Raw genomic sequence first — 27,655 nt, forward strand, 5'->3', positions numbered from 1 at the left:
GAACTTTCTCCTCACCTTGAGCCTAAACCTCCCCTGGTGCAGCTTGAGACTGTGTCCTCTTGTTCTGGTGCTGGTTGCCTGGGAGGAGAGACCAACCCCCTCCTGGCTACAACCACCCTTCAGGTAGTTGTAGAGAGCAATAACATCTCCCCTGAGCCTCCTCAGCTCCAGACTAAAGAATCCCACCTCCCACAGCCTCTCCTCGTACAGGTTGTGCTCGAGGCCTCTCACCAGCCTCGTTGCCCTTCTCTGGACACATATATCACTCTGTTTCCCCTCTTGTGGCTTGTACATACTAGCATTGCTTCTCTGCAGTATTAAAAGGTAGTTAAAGACAAAACATCAGAGAAGGGGACTGTGATATAAAAAGATTAATATATTTAAACAAAAATAGGTTCACCTCTGTTACCTCTCATAAGTGCCTGTTTGGTATTGGCTTACATACAAAAAAAAAAAAACAACAAACAAACAGTCTTTTCAAATAGTAAAAAATCCCCTTGATTTTGCAGCAACATTACGAGGGTTCACATACAACAAGGGTAACAATTACAGCAGTACACCATCATGTTATTGAAGAAGAGATGATTAAGAGACAATGTCTATACCATGTGCCGAATATACTAGACCAGATTCTGAATTCTTTAGTCATCACTTACACAGGGAACAATCTAGGAGCACATTTCTTCTTTGCTCCATAGGTTCTACATCACTTATGACCAAATGTGCACATGAAATCATTCTGAATCACTAGCATCTTCCATCTCTTCACTGATGTCATGTCTGCCTATATCAAAATGCAATAATGAATCAAACCCCATGATCTTTACAGCAAGTTTTGCTTCAGAGAATACTGGCAGACACCAAAACAGAACTCAGTGATCTTGTTTACTATGAATAGCACCAAAGTACAGATAAATGAAAAAAATTACAACAGGAGATTTGCTTGTGGCATTCCTTCATATTAATTAGCTCATGGTGTAAAAAAGATATAGGTAAGCTTGTCCACATTTAAAAACATGGGTTGCAAGAATCTGCTGAATCAATGAATGTGCGCACACCTGTGGCATCTGAGGTAGGGTTTTTTCTCTGGTTCCAAATGAATTCCAGCATATACTTATTTGAGTTCTCAGCCATGCTAAACATTTGTATTTTCAGTGTCTTTCAAGGCAAGCATTTTGGCTAACTCTTTGACTCGGGAAGTGCATTCTCTTCGTCCTCGGGTTGCGTAGGCTTGCTGTTCCCTCTTAAGGCTAAGAAGGAGTATCTCAGTCCCCCTGCCATACTGGAAAAAAAAGAAAAAAAGAATGAATGGAGGTGTCAGAGATAGCTGTTGTACATATAATTTTATAGGTATGTACCTTTCCTTTCAAAGGATTAAAGAAAGACAGATAGTATAAATTAGGAATGCCTCAGAGCTATGGGAGCCATCTGAGAAACCAGCCCCAGGTAGACAAATACCAGTTATTGCTCACTCCAGCTGATTCACACAAACAGATGTAACACTTCATCCAAGTACAAAAATGTAGCAACTCACAAGTTGTAACTCATAATCAATAGGTACAAGTCATTCAGTGCTCTCACTTCCTACACCACTTGGGTTTTACTTGGAAGCCTTACAGCTTAGAACTGCTGCTCATAAAAAACAGGAACAAACTCAATTCCACATAGTAAAACTGCAGGCATGTTTTCATGGTTAAGATCCTACCACAACAAGATTCAGAATCTGAAAATAGACATGAAAAGATACAACTAAATGTAATGAACTTTGTATCTTGAGGCAGTGCTTCCTCAGGCTAGTAGTTTCAAAACTGCATCACTGAAGGGGGCCAGATCAAGCAAAGCACAAAACTATCAGCTTTTACAAATAAAGGGTATTCAAGTTCCACTCACCAAATATTTAGCCCTATGAAGTTTAGTATGGAGAATATGTAATCTCCACCAATCAACATGCCAATGTAGGCGACGGATACATTCTGAAAGGAAACAAAGTCCATGCATTTAGTGAAGTAGTTTTTTATCTCCAAGGATATAAATGATAAAAACTAATTTACTTTTCTAAGGCAACAGCTATACTCCGTTGCTGACCACTCTAAAATCAGCATTTAAATTAGTTTCACATCAGTTCTTACAGGTAACGTAACAGCAAAATGAAATAATAAAAACTGGTATGTTTTCTAAATGCATTCAATGCACTGAGAGTGACTTCCTGGGGAAAATGAAAAAAAAAAAGAAAATAAAAAATCAGCTATTTGATAGTAGGCAAAATGGAGCTATGACTACCTTTTGAAAAGACACTTTTTAGTCTTTGGAAGGGTCCCATTCTTAAAAGCAGGTTTTAGGTTCTCAGGCACTAAAAATATGCTTTAAAGTTATAATAAAAGCACTGCATTACTTCTTTAACAGGGTTATCTCCTTTGCCAACTGAGTATGTGTCAAAAGCACTTGGCTCCAGTTCAAGGCAGACACAGTTTAAGATTCTGCCTCTCACCTCACCCCCATAAAGTTTTGGAAAAAGTGTCCTCTCTAGACAGAAGGAAAGATATAGAACTGTATGATCATTTTACCAACATTGTGTTGATTGCCAGTGTTGTAGCAGCTAGCCGGAACCATGACATAATTTCTACCAGTTTCTACTGGGTAATGCTGCATCATAAAGTAATTCTGAACCTTAAAGCTGTTTAAAATGTCTCAAAGACATTTTAAACATTGCTCAGAAAATAGAATCAGTGTTGCTCTACCTTAATGGTTCAATGAGAACACGTAAAAGTTAAAGAACATTTTCAAGGCCACAAAATGAAAGTTATTAATCTTAATCTTGCCAGTTTTCAAATATGCGAAAAAATACCCAATTGTAGAACAAGAAGCACCACCTTCCTTTTGCAGATTTTCCTGTGCTGAAGGTATTGCTATCCTTAGTCACCCATGCAATGGAGCACATTGAGGACTGTTATTTCTGTGCCTAAGATAGTTTGGATACTTCTTTGATACACAAATTTTACCTTTTGCTAAAACTCTCTCAGCTTACAATTCCATAGTTCTCTCCATCACTGCCCTGCAAAATAGTGCTTGGGAAATCAGTGATGTTCCCAGCTCAGACATGCTGGTCTCATCAACACAACAGGAGTTCCACTGGTTTAAAATTAAGACTAGGTTAGAGCAAACAGACTATAAGGACATCAAGTTCAGTTTTTAAGACTTGTGTGCTTTGGTGTTCATCAAACAGACCAGAATTTACACAAACCAAAATTAAATAGTCCATACAGATAGAATACCAGGTCTCACTCAACAGCTGAAGCAGTTAACCATAAAGCAATACATTCTCTAATACAGCTTAGCCATTATTATCTAAGAATGTCCTGCTACAGAAATTAGTTCAGCCTTGTAGGAAAACCAAAAATTTCTTTTGTAGGAAAAATAAGAATAAATCAATACTCACATTGCTTGGAGAGTATAACTAAGTTTCAATGGAATAAGTGGTGTGAGCTTGTTTGCCACGACCAGTGTCTCAGTATTAGCCCTCATTCTGAATTTCCAGCTCAAAGCACAGTCAGGATCACTGCTGAGTCATTGCTCTTCCCTATCTACGTGAGCGTTCTCATCTCACTCTTCTGCTCTGTAACTCACCTTGATGGCACCAATGACTGTCGTTGTGAGTGCAGAATTGTAATGACTGCATAGGACAGTAGAATACATCAAGAGAAACCTAAATAAAGGCGGGGAAAATTACAAATTCCACCCAGGGAGCAGTTTAGCAACATTTTGAAATGTTCAGAATTTTCTGGATTACTATTTCACTGTTTCAAACTAGTTTCAAACTCTAAAAAAAAATATTCTGGGCATGTCTATTTTACATTAATGATGTGCATACATTGAGGACTCAACATAAACGTTTGAACATGCTGCTTGCAATCTAATGGAGTCACCCCCACTCTGTGCTTCTTAAATATCAGTATTCGAGGTTAGTTTGACCCCAGGATCCAACCAATTTTTCTATTCTTCCTTTGACTCTGCAGTTTGAACAGAAACGATTCATTACTTTTGAGTCCTTCATACTTTTCCAGGTACTTTTAAGAACAAATGTACTGCAACAGTTCCTATACTAAAGGGCTAATATTCTGTTATCTTCAAAAAAGTTACATAATCAGAAGAAATGGGCAGAAAATAGATACTGAGTACAGAAAGTAAACAACTGAATGTCATGTTGTTGACCACCGTATTACAAGGCCAGCAGTACAGACAGTACTGAATCAGCTATTTACATTAGTAGACATAACTAAAAAACTGAGAAACTAAAAGAAAGAAGCCAAGGGGGAAAATTTATTTTATTTTACATCTGAGATTTGCGGTTTGAAACACTGTCATTAAAGCACCTTACTTGAATGCCCTATGTCCTTACCCCAAGATGCAGGAAAGAATAAATTGAAAGACAAATAAAAAATTTGTCCAGTGCTGGAAATGTGTTGCCTATTAAAGAAAAGGGAAAAAAAGGAGAGAGGATGATGTGCTATATAATCCACTGTAAACACATAAAAAGGCAGTTAGTATGAAAATGTGCAAAATCACAAAATATATTTGATACATATTACCATTATGAAACATGTTTATTACTAATGGAAACAGTTTGATGCATTTAACTTCAGAGGCAATAGGATGACAGCACCCATGATACCTAGACATGTAGATGCACTCTTGTAACATGTTTAGTACTGCAGATATAAAACTGCACACTGTAAGCAATTAATATAAATGCAATACACAGAATTTGTGGGTTTATATTTATGGATACAGATACCAACACTGTGATCAACATTATATAATAGTGTTGATATAAGACAAAGAGAAAAAGAAAGCAAATAAATACTCTCCTTGAAGTGTATTTCATGCCATAGATACATTCAGGAACAGCTTTAAGTACTGGCTTGTAGTTTTGAGCTCAGAAGGAAGTGAAATAAGCATTACTAAGGCCTCTCATCAATTCAGATCAATGAAAGGGCTAAATCATCACTTCAAAATCTGCTCCTTACTGATGTGTGGCAAGCAAACACACAGTACCACACAACACTAAAACATGTCAGAGATTCTTTTCCATCTCTAGTAACTCCAGGAAATGCCTCATTTTCATTTGCTTAAAGTCACCTGTATCAGTATAAAACCCAGCAAAGGCAGGATGTTAGTCCATGCCAGGCTGTGACTTACTGAAGCTCCACCACCTACAGTAATGGACGCATTCTTGGGCACCTTTGACCTGACAGGATTGTGCGAGTGTGCAACAACCAACTGAACAGTACAGAGAGCTAGTCTGGGAGTTCCTTTGTCTTCGATCACATAATGCTTTCCTGCCCTCCTACTCAGCCAGCTGGAGAAGTGAGTAACTAGGACACTCACAAACTGCAGACTCTACAAGACATAGCAGCTACCATTCTGGAGCTAGCTAGAGGAGCAGATGCAATCTTCCTATCATATAGACACAGTACTGATGCTAGATGTTGTGTATTGTCTGTGAGAGGCAAGTGCGAAAAGCATTACTAGGGTAAAAGCAAGTCACTTTCTGTGGCCTGAAAAGCCACTAAATACAAATGTTATCTACAGTGACTTGTCAGCTTTTCATCAGTATTTTTCCACCTTCTCCTTTTTTCCCCCCTGTGTTTTAATGCCTGTGCATCACTTTTACTCTAGTTATCCACATCATTTAATAGGACTTCTAGTATTTAAAAGACCAAGCTAATGTGTATGCACAATGGGCATTGTGCATTTCTCAGATATTCATTTATTCTTGTCACTTAACTGAGCATTTGATTGTTTGTGTCAAATCAATGTGTGGTCATAACACACTATTTTTCCCATGGAGTAAACCTAGCAACAAGGTCCAGTTCCTCCAAGATGCCTCCAGGCTTTTATGCTGGGAAGGCAGTTGAAACCTTACAGGCCTACAAACTTGATCCTCCTGCATCTGCCAAGAAGAGCATCATCAGCTGCATTTTCTAAATCAGCACAGGGTCAAGCTGGCCTAACGTCACAAGAAGTGGCTTCACACCCAGAGCAGATCTAAATCCATCATTTTCAGGCAATGACAATTTTTCCACTTAAAGCAGACTTCTAAGAATGCAATGACACATTCATGTGAGTCCAGGGTACAATGACACAGAACAAAGGACACTAGATTAACTTATGATATGCCCAAAGTCTGTAACAATTTCCAGTAGCAAATCTCAAACATTTCCAAAAAGGAATGGCAGCATCTAGCCTCACTGTACTGGTAAGAAAATAGCAACTCAGTAAGTTTGTGAGGGAGCCAGAAAAACACAAACCTCCTGGTATGATACTTCACATGCCAGGGCATACTGCCTATGGTGTTATACTGTATCACACTAAGTCACACTGTTATTCTAAGAGAATGTGATATGTAGGTTACTAAACTAGACTGAGACAAAACAGGTATCTGTTCTGTGCATCACAATGACAGAAAGAATGGAAATTGACTGGTTATCTGCAATCTCATTTTAGAGGACATGGGAAATCACACAGTGGAGCAGGATTCCTAAAAAATTGCTTTAGCTGAGCATCCCCAGTCCTACATTAGATCTTAAACAAAGATTCATGTAAGGGCTATCACATACACTCACCTTCCCCTTAAACAGTCACAAGTTCTTACTTGTGAAGGGCAAGTCCAAGTCACACATTTCAAATACTAGTCACTAAGAGGGAGATAGGATTACCTCTGAAAATTAACAAAAAACCCTGCCCACCCCTGAACTGAAAAAAAGGAACAAAACAGTCATCAGTCTGGGATACACAATATTGCTCCTTACCTGCTGAAAGTCTCCAGTAGAAAAGCTAATAATAACTGTTGGTACCACCATGAAACAAGCATTATAGAAAAGGACACCGTATTTTCCCAATTCCTGTGAAAAATGAAACATAGTGTTTGGAATTAAGAGATTTTGGAGAGCAAATTACTAAATACTACTCTAGCAACACTTCTGATATTATTGTCAGTGAGCAGATAACAGAATACATTTCAAAATACAAGCTTGCAATCATTTGATCCAGTGTTCAGTACTGAGCTGACTTTCCACTTCAGTCACTTTGCCTGTATGCTCAACAGAGTATTATTGGTCTCCTATTCTTGAACAGTTTCTCTACAATACCAGCTAGCCAAAAACTTCCCCAGGCACTGGTCCAGAGCCCCTTTCTGTTAAGCTCCACGTAAGTCTCTGCCTGGCCAAGGAATTTCCTACTCTATCTACCACAAATCAACTCCAAAAGCAGAGGGCAGGGTGGCTCTCTGGGACCAGCATAACAGGAAAATTAATGAAATCTTACTCCTAGAAAGTACATCTGTAATCACTGGTAACTGATGTAACTTCACTCACCTGAAGGATGCCCTGTATCTTGTTATTTGACTTGCATGACACAAAGGCAGAAGACTGCGGGAATGAAAGAGCAACTTGCCCTTCCTCCAGATTCAGCTATGCTACTTAGCAAATCTCTCAATTTTATCTCCTGCTTTGAAATTGAGTTATTTTGCAGAAAACTGTGAGGCCATTAAGTGCTTCTTACAAAGAAAAACACAGTGTGACTTCTGATATTATTAAAAGATGTCTATTTCCACAAGAGGCAGTGATAAAACTTCTATCCAGCATCTCCAAGACTCATCTTTGCTATGTTTTCACAGCACTTTATTTGAAGAGCAGCCTGCTCAATGCTTACATAATGTACAATGTATCAAGGTATCACCTAATTCTCTGGCATACCTGGATTTGGTGTAGATAGCCAAAAAATGACACTACTTCTTGTAGTTTCTGACTTAAAGTGAACAGGTCGCTGCTCCTACCCACAAGTTTACTTTATGTACACCTCACTCCAAGTGTATTCCTAGTCAAAAAGTAATCTTCCATAGATATATGTGTCAAGTTTACAGGTAAACAATATGCTTTTAGTTTGGATTTTCTATATTATTTTTTTTTAGCCAAAAACAATGTTTTAAAGCCACTAAAGACTCTACCTAAAAGACTTGAGAGAAAATAAAAACACTCTTCATCTAAGCCTGGTCTGAGATACTAATAAGAAGGCTTTTCCCAGGCTGTGGTGTTAAGGATGCATATATAACAGCTAAAATATGAAAGCAAATGGAACTATTTATTACTTTGTAACTGTATGTTCATAAAATTGCGTAATAGGTAACTCACCATATTGTCATAACATTACATTCAAACTAATCACCCTACAGTTACCTTTGGATCAATTTTCTGCTTTGTGTAAACTCCATTAGCTGCTGTGAAGATATCATTTAGCAGTACAAAGGTGTAGCCTTCCAGATTAAAAGACAGATCAGACCTGGGAAAGAATTGTTATACAGTAAATAAGCAAACAAGCAAGCAGGAAAGTATTACATAGTAAATAAGCAAACAGTATACAGTGCACTGCTGTATCTTGTCTACCTATAAAAATACCATAAATGAGAAAATGCAAATCCTAAGAATTCCAGCAAGTCACGAGTTTTGCTTTCAGCCTTCTTTGTAAGTCAAAGTACTTTACATTTCTCCATTCACAGGACCATGAGAAACGAGTAGAGAGTTCCCAGTACTCAGTGCAGAAGTGACAGGAAATGTTCAGTTTTCACTCTGTGAAAAATTCCATCTGTCTCAATCCTAACAACCTCTCCAATTATTACTGAGAATATTTATCTGTTTCTTTTCACACAAAAAACAGATAGTGAATGAAGTCTGATTACTTGCTTTTTATAGTCAGACTAGACGTATTGTCATCCTTTCTGTTTTGACTAGCTACCTCAGGGATTTAGGGTAATTAATTTAAGAGGACATGGATCTATCTGACTCACATCTCATGGAAATTGTTTACCTTTGTGTATAGCAAAGCAAAAGAAACAAAAACCAGTGTTACATTTCCAGTTAAGTAAAGGAATATTCAAACAGAAAGAAACACAGGAGAGTAGCATGTGAGCACTTTGTGAATTAACCTCACATTTGAGCTTGTTTCAAAGTGACTGAAAAAACAGAAATTGTCTAACTCAAAAGAGTATTTGACAAAAAGTGGTCTTTCTACCCGGAACAAAAATATGTTTTTCTGTTACTATTAAAATGTATTGATACTCTGAAATAAATGCAGCAGTCCCCACACAGTTTTAACTTGCTTCATTTATGTTCCTGCAAACACAGAAAACCTGGGTGGGTGGTGTGCAGGGGGAAAGAAGGACCCATATACTTCCAACTGCAGTCAAATTTTTACCTTTGTATTCCCGCATCTCCCAAAGATGTCAGTAGTGAAATTTTCCAAACCAGATTAATCCAGAGTAACTTAGACTTAGGTTTACTTGACAACTGCCAAGGAAAAAAAAATCCTCCTATTGTCCCTTCTCTCGTAACATAAATTTGTATAATGAGTTAAAACCTTACCAAGCTGCTATGAAAGCTCCAAGAATGATGCCAAATACACTGACTACAATACTCAATGGATACCGTTTCCTGTAGACAAAAATTAGACAGTTTACATTTTCTTTATTTGAAGAGGAGATTAAATGGTTGTCTGCCTGAAAAGTTTCAGAGTAATTAGTAATCATAGAACATTTATCAAGAGGACACAGTCTTGAAAACCTTACAGACTGACGATATGCCACGCTGTCAGACCTTGGCACTAAGAACAGAGATTGAAAAAGCATTGTGAGCACTCTGCTACTAGATAACCATAGAAGTAAAGACTAAAGGTTTAAAGTAACAGTGCCAGAACAAACTGTAATTCACTCTGTAATGGTGTTCATAATGGTCACATTTCAGTGTCTTCCAGTAATCCAAAACAGGAAAGTCACTACACATCTCTTATACATTATTTCTTACCACCTTTCTTGGGGAAGATGCTGTAGGCTAGGAAGATACCTAGGCTATTTTTCAAACAGATACTTACTTCAAAGTCAAAGTGAAAACTTGTACTTGAAGGAGAAAGCACAGAAACTTTTGATATTCTTCACTACATCAGCACTGACAGAGAGTAGGGAAAAGCATATTGTAAAACTACTATGCCTCTTATACCTGTATTGTTTTATCTTAAAATGTCTTATTTTTACACCATACTGCCATGTGCCTCACAGATATTCCCCTAGTCTCCCAGGCTAGCCCCAAACTCTGATCTGGCATGTGAGAAGACATCCAACAAAACAAAATGTACAATGCTCTTGGAGAAATCCTATGTGTCAAAGGAGCACAGCTGTGGACCACCATCCCAACCACAAAGCTGTATGCAGTCTCTAGATACATTAAGCTTTGATCATAATGAGTCAGCAGTAACAACCCAAACCTTGACTGCTTTTCCAATCTTGGGGTAAGCTAGAATAGACTCTCAGGAGTCCTTTCATTTTCAGCCCTAAAGAAATACACTGCAGCAGTGAGTAGGTTAAGGTATTGCTTGCATTCACACACTACATTGCTGTAGTCTGAGAACTGACAACAATTTCTTAGACTCACAGTTTCCTCACTTACTTGTGGGACTCCTCAGGCCACCAGGAGGAGCCAGAAAGTTCTGCTTTCCCTGAGAGAACTTTGCCATTCAAAAAGAATCCTGGATCATCTCCAAATATGAATCACACTGATCAACTTCTGCTTCAGCCAAAAGGTGCTAACAGTCTACTTCAGAGCACTTTTATGTTGCCCAAGTTCAGCTTCAACAAGCTGCTTTTGCGCTTGTGACATCACCTTAAACAAGAACAAGCCATCTAGATAGAACTATGATGGTGACAAAGTTTGACTTTCATATTCCTGTTCTTTCAGGTCAGTGCACCTAAAACTTCTTGTCATTAAAATTAATGGAAATACCTGTAATTAAGAGTTTTCTGATCTAATGACACACTGGTAGGTACCATTTTACTCCATTAAGCCAGTATGTTTCTAGACTTGACTTAAAAAGCATAAGCAGACTGCCACACTATCATCACTGTTTTGAGACATAAAGATCCTTTTCAAGCAATTTGCAGATTAAGGGCTTCCAGTACAAGACACAAACCATAACTGCATAAAGTGTCTGAGTTGTGCTCTGCTTACCCAATTCTGGTATAAATGAGAGCAGGCTGTAGTATTTTTCCTGCATTCATTAAAATGCTTGTATCTATGTCTTTCAAAAATCCTACATAAATCCACTTCCTTTACTTTTCTCTATTTGTCAGTGAAAAGTACTCATGCAATACTCTGATGAGATGTTACACAAGTAATCTATTTGGTATGATCTAAAATAAAGTCACCTTAAATGAAAAATAAAATAAAATAAAATAAAAGGATCACCCAAGTATGATGATTTCCAGCAGTAAAGTAAGTGGAATGGTAAACTTCCTGAGTACTGTAAACATCGGCAAACTGTCAAAAAAAAGTTTTTTTTAAATAAATACATTCCAAGCATAGCGTCAAATTAACAGCATTTTTACGTTCTAATTCTTAACTAATTTTACTAATCAGAAGATGAAAATATTAGTCCAGCACTAAGCAACCAAAACAAATTCCCAGTCACTTAGAATATAAAAAAGATAACCAAACAATTGAAAAATAATAAGATTTGCCAGTTCCTAAAACAATGCCACTAGCTACCTACTAAAAGGTCCCTCTGCATCAGTGAATATAACAACCACTTTTACCTAGCACAGCTCCTATGAAATAATTCTCTGTAGAATTCATGGGCAGGGTAAACATAAAGGGCATGCAATATACCCATCCCTGAAAATATGTAACAGAAATAAAATACAAAGCAAACATGCTTAGTAAACAAGCTGTAGTTTCAAGGAAGTAAAATAGGGCCCACAAGGAAAAAAGAAAGAAGGAAAAAAACAAAGTACAAGAAACATGAAAGGTGAGACTAACTGCAAGTACCAAACAAACATGTATAAAGTAATGCAGTTGGAAACCATGATTAATTTGAGAACATACTTGTGCCTGACACTCACAAATCTAACAGCACAGCCATATGGACCAATCAATCCTCTGTTCAAGGTTACTATTAGCAACTGCATTAATAAATTATATAAATCCTAACACAGAATTTAATTACTTTACCACAGATATTTTGAAGAAGGTATTTTCCAACCTGGTCTATTCTGTTCTATTTCTATTTCTATTCTATTCTAAGTTAAGCATAGGATCATCTACACCTTACATACAATCCAAACAAGATGGAAAACTCCATCATGGTAAACCAATGTCCCACAGTGTAACAAATCACTGTGTAACAAAATGTTAATGGTAGAAACGCTGCGGCCATTCTTACTTGTCTGCTTCAAAAACTAGTTATGAACAGTAAATCTAAAAGAGGCAAGTCATCCATAGGAGAAGAAGATGGTGAATTTATGATTAAAATAACCTACTAAACTTTTTACTTTAAAATTACAGTCAGGGAAATGGGGAAAAAGCCACACACACAACTTCTACAGGGGTGAAGCTTCCATGTCTACAATGGCTGAAGAGCTAAGGGCAGTACTGTCAAAGTCCTTGCATCTATCTTAACAGTCATTTCAGAAAAACTAAATGTGTACAACAAAAAGTCACAGAATTAAGCATCTAAATGTGGCTAGTTCTATTAATTCTATAAATAAATTGCAAACAAATTTAAAGTAATATATTTTGTCTCACGTCACCTGTCTCAAAGTTATGAAATACTGAAAACCTGCAAAATTCTCTGCTTTAAGTTTACGACCAAGTACTCCGATGCCCCTAACAAGAAGAAACCACAGCAAAGGTAGTGCTGTGTCCTCCTGTCTTGGTACAGCCACCATGCTTCTGCACTGTTTTTCCAAGGAAAATCTGGTCATCCAAACTGTTACAGCATGTCCTCATGTTAAATACCTTACACCATTTTAGCACTAGCATGGAAGCAACTTTCACAAATTTATGTTTATAGGCACACAGGAGGCAGCAAGATCTTCAGCAGTGTCCTCGCAACCTGCTTTGGAGCTTAGCAGGTCTAGGCCACTGCCACCACCACACCACTACACTGGTTTTATTTTTTTTCCATCACTTGGTGATCCCTAAACAAGCTGCACTGACATCAGGGTACAAAACTTTCCCTTGTTCAAACTTTCTCTTCATTCAAAACTATCTTTCTTACAGCTTCAAATTCTTTGGTTAGGACACCCAAGAAAAGCTGATGAGAAGGGAAAGTTAAAGTTTACTTCCATTGTCACAGAGCAATGTTCTGATTTTCTGTCAGTACAGGCATGGCTAAGCCCCCCTTAATAGAAGCATACAACCTCTAAATGAATCAATCAAATGTTTGGGTTTAGAATTTCATACCAGTATCAGGGGTTTAGACAGACAGGCATAGATCAAATGCATTGAAGACCCTATTCAATACACTGATTTAGTGTTTAACTTTTACTCCTATGACAGGGTAAAATCCAAACAATCTACTTAAAACTTCCATTTACTGTACCTGAGTTTGCTGGTACTTGATAATCCACTTATGTGGTTTCCAACATAAATCAGAGGCAGAGGAAACAACTGTGATAAAATTAAAAGCACAACTCAGATGATTATGTTCTGCAGCACCTGATAGAATTTGTAACTGTAATATCAGATATACTTTCAGCAAGAAAGAGGAGTTTCTAATAAGAAAAAAAAGTAACTATGCTGCAAGTTGATACATAGCTCTTGTTCAAGTGAGCATGCACAACCACAGCTTCACTGACTCAGTTATAAGAGCAACAATCTACCTTTAATGAGTCAGATTCTATTTAGTGTAAATGTTAGTCCATTTCATTACTATAATCCTCAGATTAATACCTATTCTAACATTTTAATTTTAATTATAAAGTAATACTGATAGTAGCTAAACAAGCAAAAGAGCAGCTAGAATAAAAGAATGAATAAACTCTAAGTATAAACTCTAAGTATGCTGTGCTTCTCTAGGTATTCCACATATATTACTATGCCTGGAAGATAAACCATTTTAGATCTACCCAATAAATTACACTATGTGAGGTGTCAGACGAGAAAGACAAGTATTTAAGGATAAATTAAACTTTACCTTTTCCAGCTTCTACAATAATGAGACTGACTTGCACAGAAACATATGGGCCCTAGCACAATAGAGAGAAACTGAACTTCAGAGCTTTAAGAAAACATACAAGAAGTCAGGGATCTGTACAGAATATTCAGCTGCAGCTCAGAGCTCTTGATTCTCCCACTACAGAAAAGTTGCAGAAGATTAAAGCAAATCACAGTAATCAATGAGGACAAAGGTGGTGTGTACATCTAGTTACATTCACGATCAGTAGAGCCAAGCTGAAATGGCAGAATAAAAAAACAGATCTTCTACCCTAATGTGTAATAGTTGTACCTACACATGCTTCAGGAGACATAGTGTTTGTTGCAGGCTATACCCTCTCAAAGTATTCTGTGCTGGAAAAGTGGACTACATCTTATCTGTGTTAAAAATTCTGCATTTCTTTTACAGCAAAGAGGAGAGGAGAAAAGTGCAGTAGAGCATAACTACAGCTAACTAAAGTTAACTTTTAAGTGAAAATAAAAGTAAGTAGGACTTACTTCTTCCCTTACAACTTATGATTACTTTCCCCTTTAAAGCATATATTTACTCTTCCCTTCATTAGGACTATAATGCAAACAGGAGTATAAGTAGCAATAAATACTCAGCCCTGCAAAAATTGGAAGAATTTTTGTAATGCATTATCTCTTCTGCAGATTTAGGGGGAAAAATAAGTTTATTCATTTATAGGATTAAAACAAAGCTAACATTACATTCTTTTTCCTACTAAATTCATTTATTGTAAAGACAAAATACTCGGCACAATATCAGAGATCAGTGAAACAATTACTGTTAAAAGGTCAAGAAACCCAAAGCTAAAACAAGCACTCAGCTACTTTAAAACATGCATTGAAAGCACTGAAGACATTAACCAACTCGGGAGTGAAAAGCAATGATAATCTTCTTGTCAATGAAAGCAAAAAGTTGTCAAAAGGATAAAGAGTCATCAAAAGGTGCTTTAAAAAGTCAATAAATCAACAATGAGCTATCCAGCTGATTCACTGCGAACTAGTCAAATCGAGCACTACAAACAATCTGCAAGTCCTGGATGCTGGAGTGCTGAAGACTCCCAGCATGTCCAGGAAAATCTTCTAAAAGGTAGGTATTATTAGGAAAAAGAAAATGGGTGTTGTTTTTAAAGCTAAAGCAACTGTAGAATGGGAGTAGAGGGACTGGGGAAGGTAGAAGGAAGAAACTCGAGTTCTCAAGAAGTTGTTTATACACAAAATTCAAAAGTGCCCTCTGGGAAATCATCCTCTTTCATATTTTATAAAAGAATTGTCCATTTCATAATCAATGCTATGGGCGTTCCTACAAGATTTTTACATGCAGAAATGCCACTGATTTCAACGTGGATTATGAATAAACAGCATCCACCAGTAGCTGTGAGACATTCATAGTAAACCTTATACAGATAAACAAGAAGAGACTGGTCTGTATCTCTCAGTAAATACTAATACTCTGTAACAAAGCATAAATATACAGGCTTTGCATTGATATGCAAAGCTCCACCAACACTGCATATGGATGCAAACATCTACAAGGATCACTGCTGTAGTCATTTCAGAGCCTAGGTCCCAATCTGAGATAATTAAACATGCTCTTTCCTGCTTCTGCACTGTACACATCTGTACAATGCAGCTAGCCTTTCTCCCTTTATGCTGGGATCAAAATTCTTTCTTGAACACAGAGCTCCCATTGATCCCACAGGGAGATGTATACATCCAGAAAAACACTTAAGGAATCTAAAGAAGATCATCCAGATGTATGCACCCTATTCCATGTACCAAATAACAAGATGGCACTGGATTTCTCTGCAGACAAAGGGCCAGAATATTGCAGTGAAATTAAAATTATCGAAACCAATATAAAATTAATCAAACATACAAATAATCACATTTGACAAACAAATGCAAAATTTTTCATGTTCCTTCTTTTTGTATCTTGTCTCCATAAGAAGGAATGACACTGTAACAGGTAACAGTTTCTTATTAATATCAAAGGCTACATCATCCTTACCTTAACAGGTATACTTTTGTCAAAATCAGGGAAGTGAACGATCTTATTTAATTTTGACACATACAAGATAAGTATAGTGGCTGCCATCTAAACAAAAAGAAAAAGCAGGAAGTCATGCAAAAGCAAAATAGTAATGTGTCAATAAAAGAACAACTCCAAAGACAAAATCTTTATATGCATTTAACAAACAGCATTTGTAGTAATGGTAATCAAAATTTTAAAAAGGAAACAAAGGAAAAAGAAAAATAATGATGGTTGGACTCAATGATCTGAAAGGTCTTTTCCAATTGAAAGGATTCTGTGATTACATATTTCAACAACACAGTATGCAATTAATACACCAGGATGAATTCACTCTTACCAATTTTGCCAGATTTTTATTTAGAAGTGCAATGTAGGCATATATTTTACTAGCTTGAGAAAATCAGTGGCACTCTGAAACAATGCACGCTGAGAAGGAGCCGAGAAAATAAAACAGGATGTGATGCCAGAACAATCATATTGTTTTCACACAGTGTTGTTTAATCTGCAAAATCACTCCTATAGCATTTTCAGTAATGTCAATGAATAGCCTTTATCTTGCATTACATGAGGAAGAAATAATAGTGATACTGACAGAATAAAGGAGAATACCTGAGCAGTTTACATCATACCAGTTTATGCTGGTCCCCAGGGAGGAAAATACATGTTAAAATTGCCCTTATACAAAAAGTAGTACTTGACTATCTAGGGGATGAGGTGGAGTCATGTTCTGAAGACTAAAACATTATACCATATTATATGCACTTTACAAAGTGTACAGAGAAATCTTGGAAAGGTCAATACAAAATGAAAATGCCATTGAGTCTTAGGTTCTGCAAAGAAACAAAGCCCTGTGATTGCCCTTCAAGTGAACTACTGCCGTATTTTATAGTCCCTAGCTTTCACTGAAACATGGTGTGTGTGTGTGTGGTTCTTGGACAGTCTGGATGTGTGAAACTCTTTCCTTCTCTCACAAAGCAAAGAATTTATAAGACATTTGACTCTATTCAGCACTAATCAGCAGAGACTTTCTCACAATCTTTGCAGCAAAGGAGTAACAACCATCATTTGCTTCAAGAATCCATCATTCCCAGCCATCTCTCTGCACATGCTTTTTTACGGACAACATACACAAACATTTGAACTTTGGTTTTATTATTTCACATTTACTCTCTATTAACAACAAAAATAATGAAAAATATTTATTTCTGCTGCAGTACTGCAAATAAGGCAACAATCGAAACTGTGAGGTAGTCCTACTAGGAAACTGCTGGGAAAGAAGGGATAAGGAAACACTACAAAGAGGAATAGTATTTCTGCATATAATCTACAACTGCTTGAGGACTCTCATAAGATCTATGTGCTTGCTGAACAAGTATTGAGTTTTGAAAGTCAGACCTCATAATTACTGAACTGTACAAGGGGAAACAAAAGGCATTTCTAGCCCTTTACACGACTCTTCTCAGGCAATGGTTTTAACTTGAGCTGCAACTTCCTTGATTTCACTGTAACAAATCACTCTTTCTTACAGTGTATCTAATGCAGAAGATGAGTAGTACAGTGTAACAGAGATTTCCCCTCCTAAAATGTATCTCTATAATAACATTAGTTTAACTTTGCAAACAGCTAGTACCTTCAGTACACTTTCCTTGTGAACATACCTGTCCAATTCCAAGAAAGATTGGTGATGGAAAGCTGAAAAGCATAAACAAATATTTAATACTAAAAATATTAAATAAAGGGGGTGGTGAGGGGTGGGGGGAGGGGAGGAGTAGGAGAAAATAAAAGATGGGGGGAAAAAGGGAGTGGGGAGAAAAAAATGGAAAGAAGACATTGCATTGAGCACCAAAGCCAACCACAGAGTATGTGGGTGACTGGCCATTTAGTTTTAGACGAAAGTATGGATACTTCCATGTTAAGTAAGCAGAAACTTTAGCTGGACATCTGAAGAGCTTTTGTGACTCCATTTTCTCCCCCTAACATCTAGATCAAGTTAAAACCAATAAAGATGTGGCAGTAACTGCTAATCCTCTGCATGCATATTAAAATACAAAGAAGTTATTTAAAATGGATGGCTGCTTTATACCATAATCAGAAGTGTCTGGAGCTTCTCTGTCCAAAAGCCTTAGATGTCAAGGAGCTCCTTGAACGTCTCAGCTCCTGCAGCCTCCCACTAGTCACTCACCTCTTTGCTGCCCGCATTGTCAGAGATGGTCACACACAAACCCACACCCAGGGAATCTAAATAAAACACCTTTCATTCTCTGTGCTTTAGCATGTGACATCTGTGTTTTGGTTTGTACTTACTATACCATGAAAATATGGAGACTTCACTCACCTGTACTACACAGATTTCTCCAAACATTTTTGGTCTGCAGAGCCCTAAAGCTTCCCAGAAATGCTGTAAGCTTTATACAAAATCCAGATTTATTGATGGGCATGATGTCCTTGATTATCTTTCACAAATGTGCTATGCCTGGGATGTATAGGCAACTGCAGATTGTATGATGGAAACAAAATCAAAACCTTAACTTGCCTCACATATCATTTCTGGGAGATGTTATAAATACAATTTTTATATGTTCAAATACAACTGAATGTTAGAAACTAACTCCAACGGGTTTGTTAATTTTGCTGCTTTTTTTCCTTTTCTGTTTTTAGCTTGTAATGAGCTTAACCAGCAAAACCTGAACAAACCTTTTGAGCAAAGAGTATTGATTAGAAGACTGTATGTACTGGACAACAATTTGACTCCATATGGGATTGCCCATCAAGTCAAAAACGTAAGTTTTTCAGTGTTTCTACCATTAAGACATTGTCTGAGGTTCAGTTTTTAGTTTTGGCTACCTCAGTAAAGAAAGGTGCTCCCAGAAAGGTGACATGATTGTTTGGTGAGACTGTCTGGCAGGTACACTGTTTCCCTGAAAGGTCTGAGCTGGTGTGGCCAGCAAAACACCAGCTTCCATACTGGGAATAATTAAAGACCTTCGAGGAAAAGACCGGCATGCTTCAAAAACACACTTGCCAAGGACTCTGCCATTAGGTTGTGTAGCAAAAGTGGTACATAGTGGGGATAAATGAGAACTGAAATTGGAGAAAGTGACCCGAGCCTCAGCACATTCCCCAACACCTCCGGTGCTAAAGCTCACCTAATTGCCCTGTACCCAAAATGCATGAACATTACTGTTACTGAAACAATAATGAAAGCAACGGCCCGACGTCCCACTCCTCTTCAGGAGCAAGGTACAACCTGCCTTCGCGGGGATAACAGCTACCCGCGGGATGACCAGGCCTCGGCTTCAGGAGCGGCCCTGCTCGAGCCGCCGGCCCTCACCTGTAGGCGCTGAGCAGGGCCTTGTTGACCAGCACGATGAGGAAGGAGCACGTCCCGTAGAAGACGGCTGAGAGCACCTTCGGCAGCGCCGAGGGCACGGCAGCACCGGCCGCCTCCTCCGCGGCCTGCCCAGCGCTCATGGCGGCGACGAGCGGCGGCAGAACAGGGCCCCGCCGCGGACTGCACGAACGCGGCGGCCCGGGCCGCCGCCCAACCTCGGCCCGGCCCCAAGCAGCGACGGCTGCCGGCCCCTGCAGGGCGCCCCCTGGCGTGGCAGAACAGCTGTGCGGAGCCGGAAAGCGGGGGCCCGCCGACGGGGCCTCGCCAGAGCGTCGCTGACCCTCGGGCCGCAGTGCTAATCGTGGTCACCGCGGCTTGTCGGGACTCGGGCGGACGGGACAGTACTTGGGGCAAAAGTGCATCGCAACGTGCTGCCTCTGCCAGGTGCCGTCACGCCAGCAAGGACCTCCTGCCGGTCACGGTACCCTTCGGCACTAGCGCACTTCGGTTCTCGACCAGTCTCACGGAGAGGGACTTGAGCATCTCTGAACACTTCAGGGTAGGGAGAAGTCCAGACCACCCAAAAGCAGACGGCTATGCTCAGCTTGACTACCATGGGCCCTGTCCGCTGTGCACCAGCCTGCTCTTGGCTTTGAAGCTCTCACAAGTTCAAATTGTAGAAAAAGCTCAAAACTATTTTCTTTCAGTGCTTGGGTCATATTTCAACAGACAGGGAAAATAAATACCTTCATGCTCTGCAACAAGCCAGGCTGACAGGAATATACAAACAAGCCCAAGTATTTAAGAATTACCGAACACCACACACTAAGCTCGAAAATTTGACCAACTTTTTATTAAACGCTTCTATTAACATGACAGCACATCCACTATTCTGCTGTTAAGTCATGCCAAAGTACAACAATCTTTCAAACCGCTGAACACTTCCAGAATTTCTTGTATGTAATCACTTAACACAAAAAGCAGTTTTCTACACCTCTCCTATCTTTACTGTTGTTTTACCCAAAACTGCACAATACTGCTTCAGCTGTCTGGATTGTATCTACAGCCAAGTATGATTCAGTGTACTCATGGTGTTCACGTATTTGGAGAAATATTCTGCATGTTACCCAAAGCATTACAGCTGACAGGAAAAAAATAAATTAAAACCCAATTTATATCCTAATGAAGTAAGTTACATCTCAGGTCTGCAACTGGCTGCTAATTACACAAATCTTGAGCCCAGTGAAACAACTCAAGAGTAATTTCTCAGTTTTGACTCAGAAGTACAACAAATTTATGCTCAGGGCTAATTTTGGGAACAGACTATACTTATGCAAGAAACTCTGAATCCATGCACAAGAATTATCAGGTTTACACAGCCTAAGAAGCCTAGGACAACTACAGTGTTTCATATTTTTAAGCCTAAAAGCCTTAAAAACAAATGAGTCTGATGTCAGCTAAGCTTAGGAGCTGAAAGCAAAATTTAAACCGTATCACTGGTGCAAAATTATTTACATACAATGAAAGTGATTGATTTTTTACTTATTCAACTACACCTTAGTTAAGTGCATCAATACGTGACTTAAATTTGGTTAACGAGATTTTCAACCACAGCAGGTTATCAATTATCAGACAACATAATAAAATAGTTGCAGTTTCTGGTGTAGTATCATACTACTTTCCTGGAACAGCTGTACATATCTGATCAGTCTATATCAACTGATTTAAAATTATTTCCTCCTCTTGTTTAAGCGGGAAGGAAAGTGCCTTCCCTTCTCATCTGAATGTCCTGACCTTCAACAAGAGGAAGGAGTTAAAGCAAGCAGGTCAGTAAATACAAATTATTAATATCCCCTAAAGCAGTAGCTTAAAAATCCAAACACAAAACACACACAACAAGAACAATCTGAAAACGTAGTTCTGTTAGCATATTTAGGAATCTCTGGCTGCCTTCAAAGGAAAATAGGGAAAAGATCGCTGTGAAACAATACTATTTGGAAGTTTACAGCATTCACAAACAAGATATCCTACTAAACATTTTCTATCAGCATCTGAGTGCTAGGCAGCATCTGGTCTGTAACTTCATTTATTTGGGAAACCTATTAAATCACACTGTTAACACTTTTAACTATCTTTGGAAGCCTATATTCTAGTTGTACAGCAAATACTTTTCTGCAGTGTTTAACTGAAAACTGTGCTACAGTTAGTGAACACAAAATTGGCATGTTATCCTGAAGTAAAGCAATAAGGTGGCTTTATGCACAGAAAGTGTGGAGGCTTCTATTTGCTAATAATCATATAAAAGCAATACTTTAAAACTTAGTGTTTGCTAACAAGAAATCTAGAATAGTTTACTACAAATCCATACCACCCTGTAAAATATCCCCTTTATTAACGAAATCAAGTGCCAAATCACTACAGGGTCAAAAAATATTACCAATTGATTACCTTTGCCTAGACTTTGCAAGACTAATCACTTTCAAATAAAACCAACAATGTGCAAAAAGTTCCTAACATTACATGTTAGGACTAACAAGTGCTACCGAAAGATTCTGCTGACATCAATCAGAAACTGTGAAACAGCACTCATCCCTTCAGCAGTCACAGTGAAGATCCTGAGCGATCTTAACTGTTTCCTGCATGAAGCAGTTTCTTCCCCTCCACGAGTTGATACAACTAAGCTTTTCTTTCTACCGCAGTGATACTAAGATATAACATCAGAAGACTATGGTTTCATTCCTGCATTAGACCTACCCCTTCATATAACTTTGCTTACATTGTCAGATAAATACTCTGTCAGCCTTCTTTGGCCACATGACTACCATTCTGCTAATCATGAACACTTTGTTTCAAAAGTGCTTCCCATGAAATCTGCTTCAAATAAATGAGTTAACCTTGCAAAAATCTAGCGCCCCACAACATGTAAATTTGTTGACCCTGCATTATGCAGTCCTCTATTTACAAAATACTTAAACTTTACATCTATCTTTAACCTTACAAAAAGTGCAATTCTCTCACCCCATGTAATGAGGCAACATTCTTCATAAATTCTACAGAATAGCAGCCTATGAGAAGCAAATAAGGTGCTTAGCTTATGCTCAAGATCTAACTGGTTAAGTACCACCAGGAAGTACATTTTTGTGTACGGTTTCTATCTACTTTCTAAGTGGTGCCACAGCTAGGTTTGCAAGCTCAATGAGAGCCAGTGCACCATGCATGCGTTCACGCTGTTCCTGGAGGCGACGACGAGCAGCTGAATGAGCACTGTTTTTCTCTTCATCATCCTCTTCGTCAGACTGAAGATACTCCACTGGGTCCTGCTGTTCCTGATCTGTTTTCTGGATTGTTTTAGTTTTCAAAGCAGGAGCACGCTGTTCTCTACTCTCCCAGTATCTACAAAATCAAGTGTGGGGAATTTTTTAAAAATATGTACAACGGAATTTCACACCAAGGACTCCAAGAAGGCAAAAACCTCCCAAGCACTAGCTTTCATATGACTAAGCACTGCCTTTGGCTTTATCTTTCAGCCCTAATAAGCCAGTATTTAAGCTGTCAGAAACCTCCTTTACTTAGTATTTTAAGTGTAGCACTCAAGTGAACATCTGTGACAGATTTCTCTACACAATTCCCAGCAAGCAAGCTTTTCTCCTGGTGTACATAGTTGTTACCCCTCATACAGATGCAAATTCTGCAAGACAATAGCACTAACAAGACATTAGCAGGTGTTGATCACGGAGAAAAGCATTGAAGGAGAACAAAAAACAAAGGAAAACACAACCATCTCATGAGAAGCTCTGACTTGACCATGAGGTTTTAACTTCTTTCAGGGAAGGCAAGGCTGTGATGTTTTATACTTGAGGACCAGATGGGTTTGGTTTGTTTTGGGTGGGGAGAAGGTTTGCCTTTAAGAATAAAATGCTTTCTTAGACCATTCTTGCAAGTGTTTAGAGAAAGACAACAGCTTGAGGGAACTTACTTCGCTAACCACTCAGCCACAGCTTTATTGTCAGCAGTCTCCTTCTTACTCAGCCTGTCTGTGAGCTCTTCCCTCTTCAGTCGGACATAAGGATGTTTGGGGCAATGACGATTTGCATGTGTGAATCTACTTAAACAGCCTTAAAAATCACAAAGTGACAATGAAGAACATGTTATGGAAGTCAGATAACCAACAAGTAAGCTCAATATTTGTGGGATGAAGATGCTGAATCCAATATTCCTTACTCACAAAACTCTGACTGAAAACAGCACACTAGTGCAACATTCATAACATGCCCCATCATTTTACAATTAGTGTCAACTGACAGAATTACTGATAACCCACTTACATAATATTGTATGTAATCTTTAGATACATATTTGTATGACTATTCTCCTCCCTTCCCTAAATTAACCTTCTCCAAAATTAAAATCCAAAGCTTTTATGGATCTTTGAAATGCGAACATGTACATATTTCCTGTACTAGACTGACACTATGTTCTGAAAGCTGTAAATTGTTCTCCAATGGCTCACCATTTTCTGGGCAGACGAATGGTTTCTCCCCTGTGTGGAGACGCTGGTGAGTTTTGAGCTGCCCACTCTGAACAAAGGCTTTCCCGCAATCTGGGTAATCACACAAATAAGGCCTTTCACCTTAAAAATAATAACAGAACAGATTTATGAAAACTGAATATAAAAGGAGAGTCATTGTAACCAGTGGTAGTCCCTGGCTTGAGATTTACACATGCAAGCTCTCCTTTTACCCATCCAGATGCTTGCATCTACTTAAACAGCTCTGGAACATCAAACAGCAGAAATCCACTTCTACTTGAAACAGACCTTTATTTTTAAGCACTTGCTCAATGCTACTGGATATTACAATTATTTCCAGGGAAGCAATTATAATTTTCCTTACATATTCTGCTTTGAGTCTCTTGCACAGCACTACATAAGCTTTATCCCATGAAGCTATGCACCTGAGTAGGAAATACATGAAGTGGGTATATAGACAAGTAATGCAATTCAAACAGACAAATGTAACTAGATAAATGTTATCCTTAATATACCCTGAAGTAGGGTATACAAGAGTATAGTAATACATTAAGTTATAGAAATATCTCATTAGGGAAACCTACTTGAAAAAAGCTGTAATGCATAAATAGAAGTCACAAGAGGAACTTACTCCAAACTTACACCAAGAAAAATTTTTTAAGTCCACTCATCAAGAAAGGCTTACCCATGCAAAATACTACAACAACAAAGATAGCTGAGGTCTCCTTCCTTAAGACTGCATGCGACTATTCGAAGGCATGCCATGCCACCAGTCCTCAGCAAGGATGACAGAACAAGGGTGACGCTGAATTATTAAATCAGGGGAGTAACACCAGGGTAAGGTCTACTCAGTTAAGCACTTCATGCAATACTTAATACAAACAAGTGAAACAACATCTTTTGAACAAAGAACATGAGAAAATAGCTGTTTAATATTAGTATCTTGTCTTAAGTGACTCAAGTCAGTAAAAGAGATCATGTGAGCCAACATTTTTCTATTACTTTGAAACATGAAAGACAAGAAGAAAAAAAATAGTATTTGACTGGTCTAAAAAAATCAAAACAAACAAAACCAACCACTGGCATCTTTTGCTCAGTTCAAGCTCAGTTGAGTTGATCCTAAATTTTAAGTTAACTGCAAGCTGCCTTCTACCTCCAACTCAGTAAATTAGCATGACCACCTCCAACCCAGAAAATGAAAAGAATCGGGTGGTGACCTTTAAGCGTTGGATCTTTTTTTCCCCCAACATTTATGGTACCCTTATAGGATGTAACACTTCCTAGATTAACAGTAACCCTTTTTAACTTAAGTCTTCTCTAGCAGCTAAACTTCAATTGTTGTGTGAAAAATACACCGTCAGGAAGGAAACAAACCACCAAGAGGCGATTAGAATAAAAAGTGCTACCATATACAGAGCACTAAGCTCAAGAAAAGTTCTCCCTCTTACATAGGAAGCCCATGACAGCAGCAGGTAAAATATTTACACAATTTGCCTGTATTGTTACAGCCTATACTTTCCCATGACAAATACGGTTACAAAATTACTTTGCACTAACAAAGTAATTTGTTAGAAACGTACGGAAGAAAAGTACGATTAGCGTAACAGTTGCAATGAAATATTAAGAGGTTGAGTCTGTAGGGTGGAGTTTTTTTGTGTTTGGGGTTGGTTTTTTTTAATTCCTTGTCTTCAGCTCACACCAGCTATTTACACCTTCTGTTTACTCACCAGTGTGAGTTCGTTTGTGGGCCTGCAGTGATTTCTCTCGTGGAAACACTCTGTTGCAGATATTGCAACGTATCCTGCTGGAGGAGTGCTCGCCTTCATTAATCAGGTCACGGACGGTGTCTGCTCTAGGCCGGCCTCTCCTTATCCCATCCTTCAAGGAAACAATTAACGGAACTGGAATCCCGCACGATACGACATCTGCGGTTTAGCCAAAGCCCGCAACTTTCTATAAAGTGACTTTCAAGTCACGAGTGTGACCAAAGACCGGTTCTGTGACGGCGTTAGCAGTCTAGCCGTTAACTCGAGCATACCAAGCCCTTACCTTAGATCGCCCCCAACAACTAGGCTACGGCCGGCGCCGCGGCGAGGCACGTCAGACACTGCCAGCGCTTTACGTATGCTCCGTAAAATGAGCTAGACTTTTCAGTTCTTTCCCACCCTACCCCAAACATTAAGTGGACCGGCAGAAGCCCCATGACCGTCGCTGCGAGGGCCTCGTGGCTCGGCTCCCCGCCGCGGCGCCTTGCCGCCACCCTCCCCTCACCCCTACCTCCCCCACCAGACAACACCAAGACCCGCGCGCCACTGCCGGAAATGACCTCACTTTAAATCTCCGGGCGGAGGCGAGGGGACGGACGCTCAGCTCAGAGTCACCCTTTAACTGCCCCATTCACCCTGCCGCTCCGCTGCAGCGCAGCACGGCTCGACCCACCACACCCCTACACACTAACCTTCAGGTGCCGATGCCTGCCGCCGCCCTGGCTCCCCGCCTTTTCTTCGTCCCCGGCAGGGGCTCTGCCCGCTCCCCCGCGGGGCGGCGGGAGAGATGGAGGGGCAACGGTGCCGCCGGGGCTGAGGGTCACGTTGTGGGCGTTCTCGCCCCACCGCCAGGGGTACACCATGAAGTCGCTGAAGCCGGGGCTGGTGGGGACGGGCGGAGCGGGTGCCGGCTCCTCACCGCCCCCTCGCGAGGAGGGTTTGATCGGAGTGGTTTTGATAACGGAAACCAAGACGCGCTTCGGAGAGTCCTGGCAAAAAATCACTGGGGGGCCCGGCGGCAGTCGCTCCGCCATCGCCGACCCCTCTCGGGCAGCTGCTTGATAAAGGGGATGAGTGAGTGGGGTAGCTCAGCGGTAGCCCAGCCCCGCTGCCTAAGCCCACGTCGCAGGGTGGGGGGATAGGGAGCGGCACGGAAGTCCCGCAGCCGCCGCCACCTGTCGCAGCCCGGACTCGCCTCAGCCGCTCATCGATGGGACGGCGGCCCCCACCCTCTGCGGCCCTCCCTAAACAGATGCGCAAAGTCGGCGCCGGCCCCCGGCAACAGCAATATCAGCCTCCGCGCACCTTTCCGAAGCGGCGCCGGTCGTACTGGTAGTCCCGGTCCCCCTGGCCGTCCCGATCCGGCGATGCCGAAGGAAGGAAGAGCCGCCGCGACCACTGCGCGCCAGCAGCTCAGGCCAAACCCCAGGTTTTCCCGCGTTACGTTTCGCGCCTGAGCGTAACCAATCATTCAACCCGGCGCTAGCGTCACGGAGCGGCGGTTCCCGCCGACCAACCGCTAAGCGAGGAACTCAGCGGCCCCTCCTCCAGAGGCGGGGACCGAGCGGGAGGTGTTTCCTTTTCTGACGGCCCATTGGACAGGCGCCCGGCTCGCCGGCGGAATTCGAAACTCAACGAGCTCGCGGGCCACTGGAGCCGCCCCGCCCCGCCCCGGCTCCCTTCGTCGGAAGAGACGCTGATTGGCCCGTGGCGGGGTAGGGGGCGGGGTTGCCGCTCTGGAGCAGGCTTGGCGCGCGCTGAGGGTGGGCGGGCTGCGGCAGCCTCACAGAATGGTTTCATGGTCTGGGTTGGCAGGGACTGCTAATGGCCATTAGTCCACTCCATCCCCCGCAGTGAACAGGGGCATCTTCAACTAGATCAGGTTGCTCAGAGCCCTGGACAACCTGACATGGAGTGTTTTTAGGGATCCACCATCTCTCTGGGCAACCTGTA

At 40.1% G+C, this 27,655-nt stretch overlaps 2 protein-coding genes across 2 annotated transcripts; both read right to left on the reverse strand.

The window, feature by feature from the left end:
* Positions 1-1,063: 1,063 nt before the first annotated feature.
* SLC35D2 (solute carrier family 35 member D2) lies at positions 1,064-19,614 on the reverse strand. The gene is made up of 12 exons (XM_009898893.2): positions 19,409-19,614; positions 17,736-17,769; positions 16,054-16,140; positions 13,423-13,490; positions 11,289-11,360; positions 9,417-9,485; positions 8,235-8,337; positions 6,810-6,902; positions 4,397-4,464; positions 3,625-3,703; positions 1,891-1,973; positions 1,064-1,282 (listed from the first exon to the last, which is right to left on the reverse strand). Exons 1-12 carry the CDS (start codon positions 19,546-19,548, stop codon positions 1,180-1,182), a joined length of 999 nt encoding a protein of 332 aa, XP_009897195.2. The 5' UTR covers positions 19,549-19,614; the 3' UTR covers positions 1,064-1,179.
* Positions 19,615-21,283: 1,669 nt separating this feature from the next.
* ZNF367 (zinc finger protein 367) lies at positions 21,284-26,751 on the reverse strand. The gene is made up of 5 exons (XM_054178899.1): positions 26,395-26,751; positions 25,664-25,814; positions 23,919-24,038; positions 23,385-23,523; positions 21,284-22,801 (listed from the first exon to the last, which is right to left on the reverse strand). The coding sequence occupies exons 1-5, from the start codon at positions 26,734-26,736 to the stop codon at positions 22,564-22,566; spliced, it is 990 nt and encodes a 329-aa protein (XP_054034874.1). The 5' UTR covers positions 26,737-26,751; the 3' UTR covers positions 21,284-22,563.
* Positions 26,752-27,655: the final 904 nt, after the last annotated feature.

This window comes from Dryobates pubescens, chromosome Z (assembly GCF_014839835.1).
Source record: "Dryobates pubescens isolate bDryPub1 chromosome Z, bDryPub1.pri, whole genome shotgun sequence".
In the NCBI taxonomy this organism is placed as follows: Eukaryota; Metazoa; Chordata; class Aves; order Piciformes; family Picidae; genus Dryobates; species Dryobates pubescens.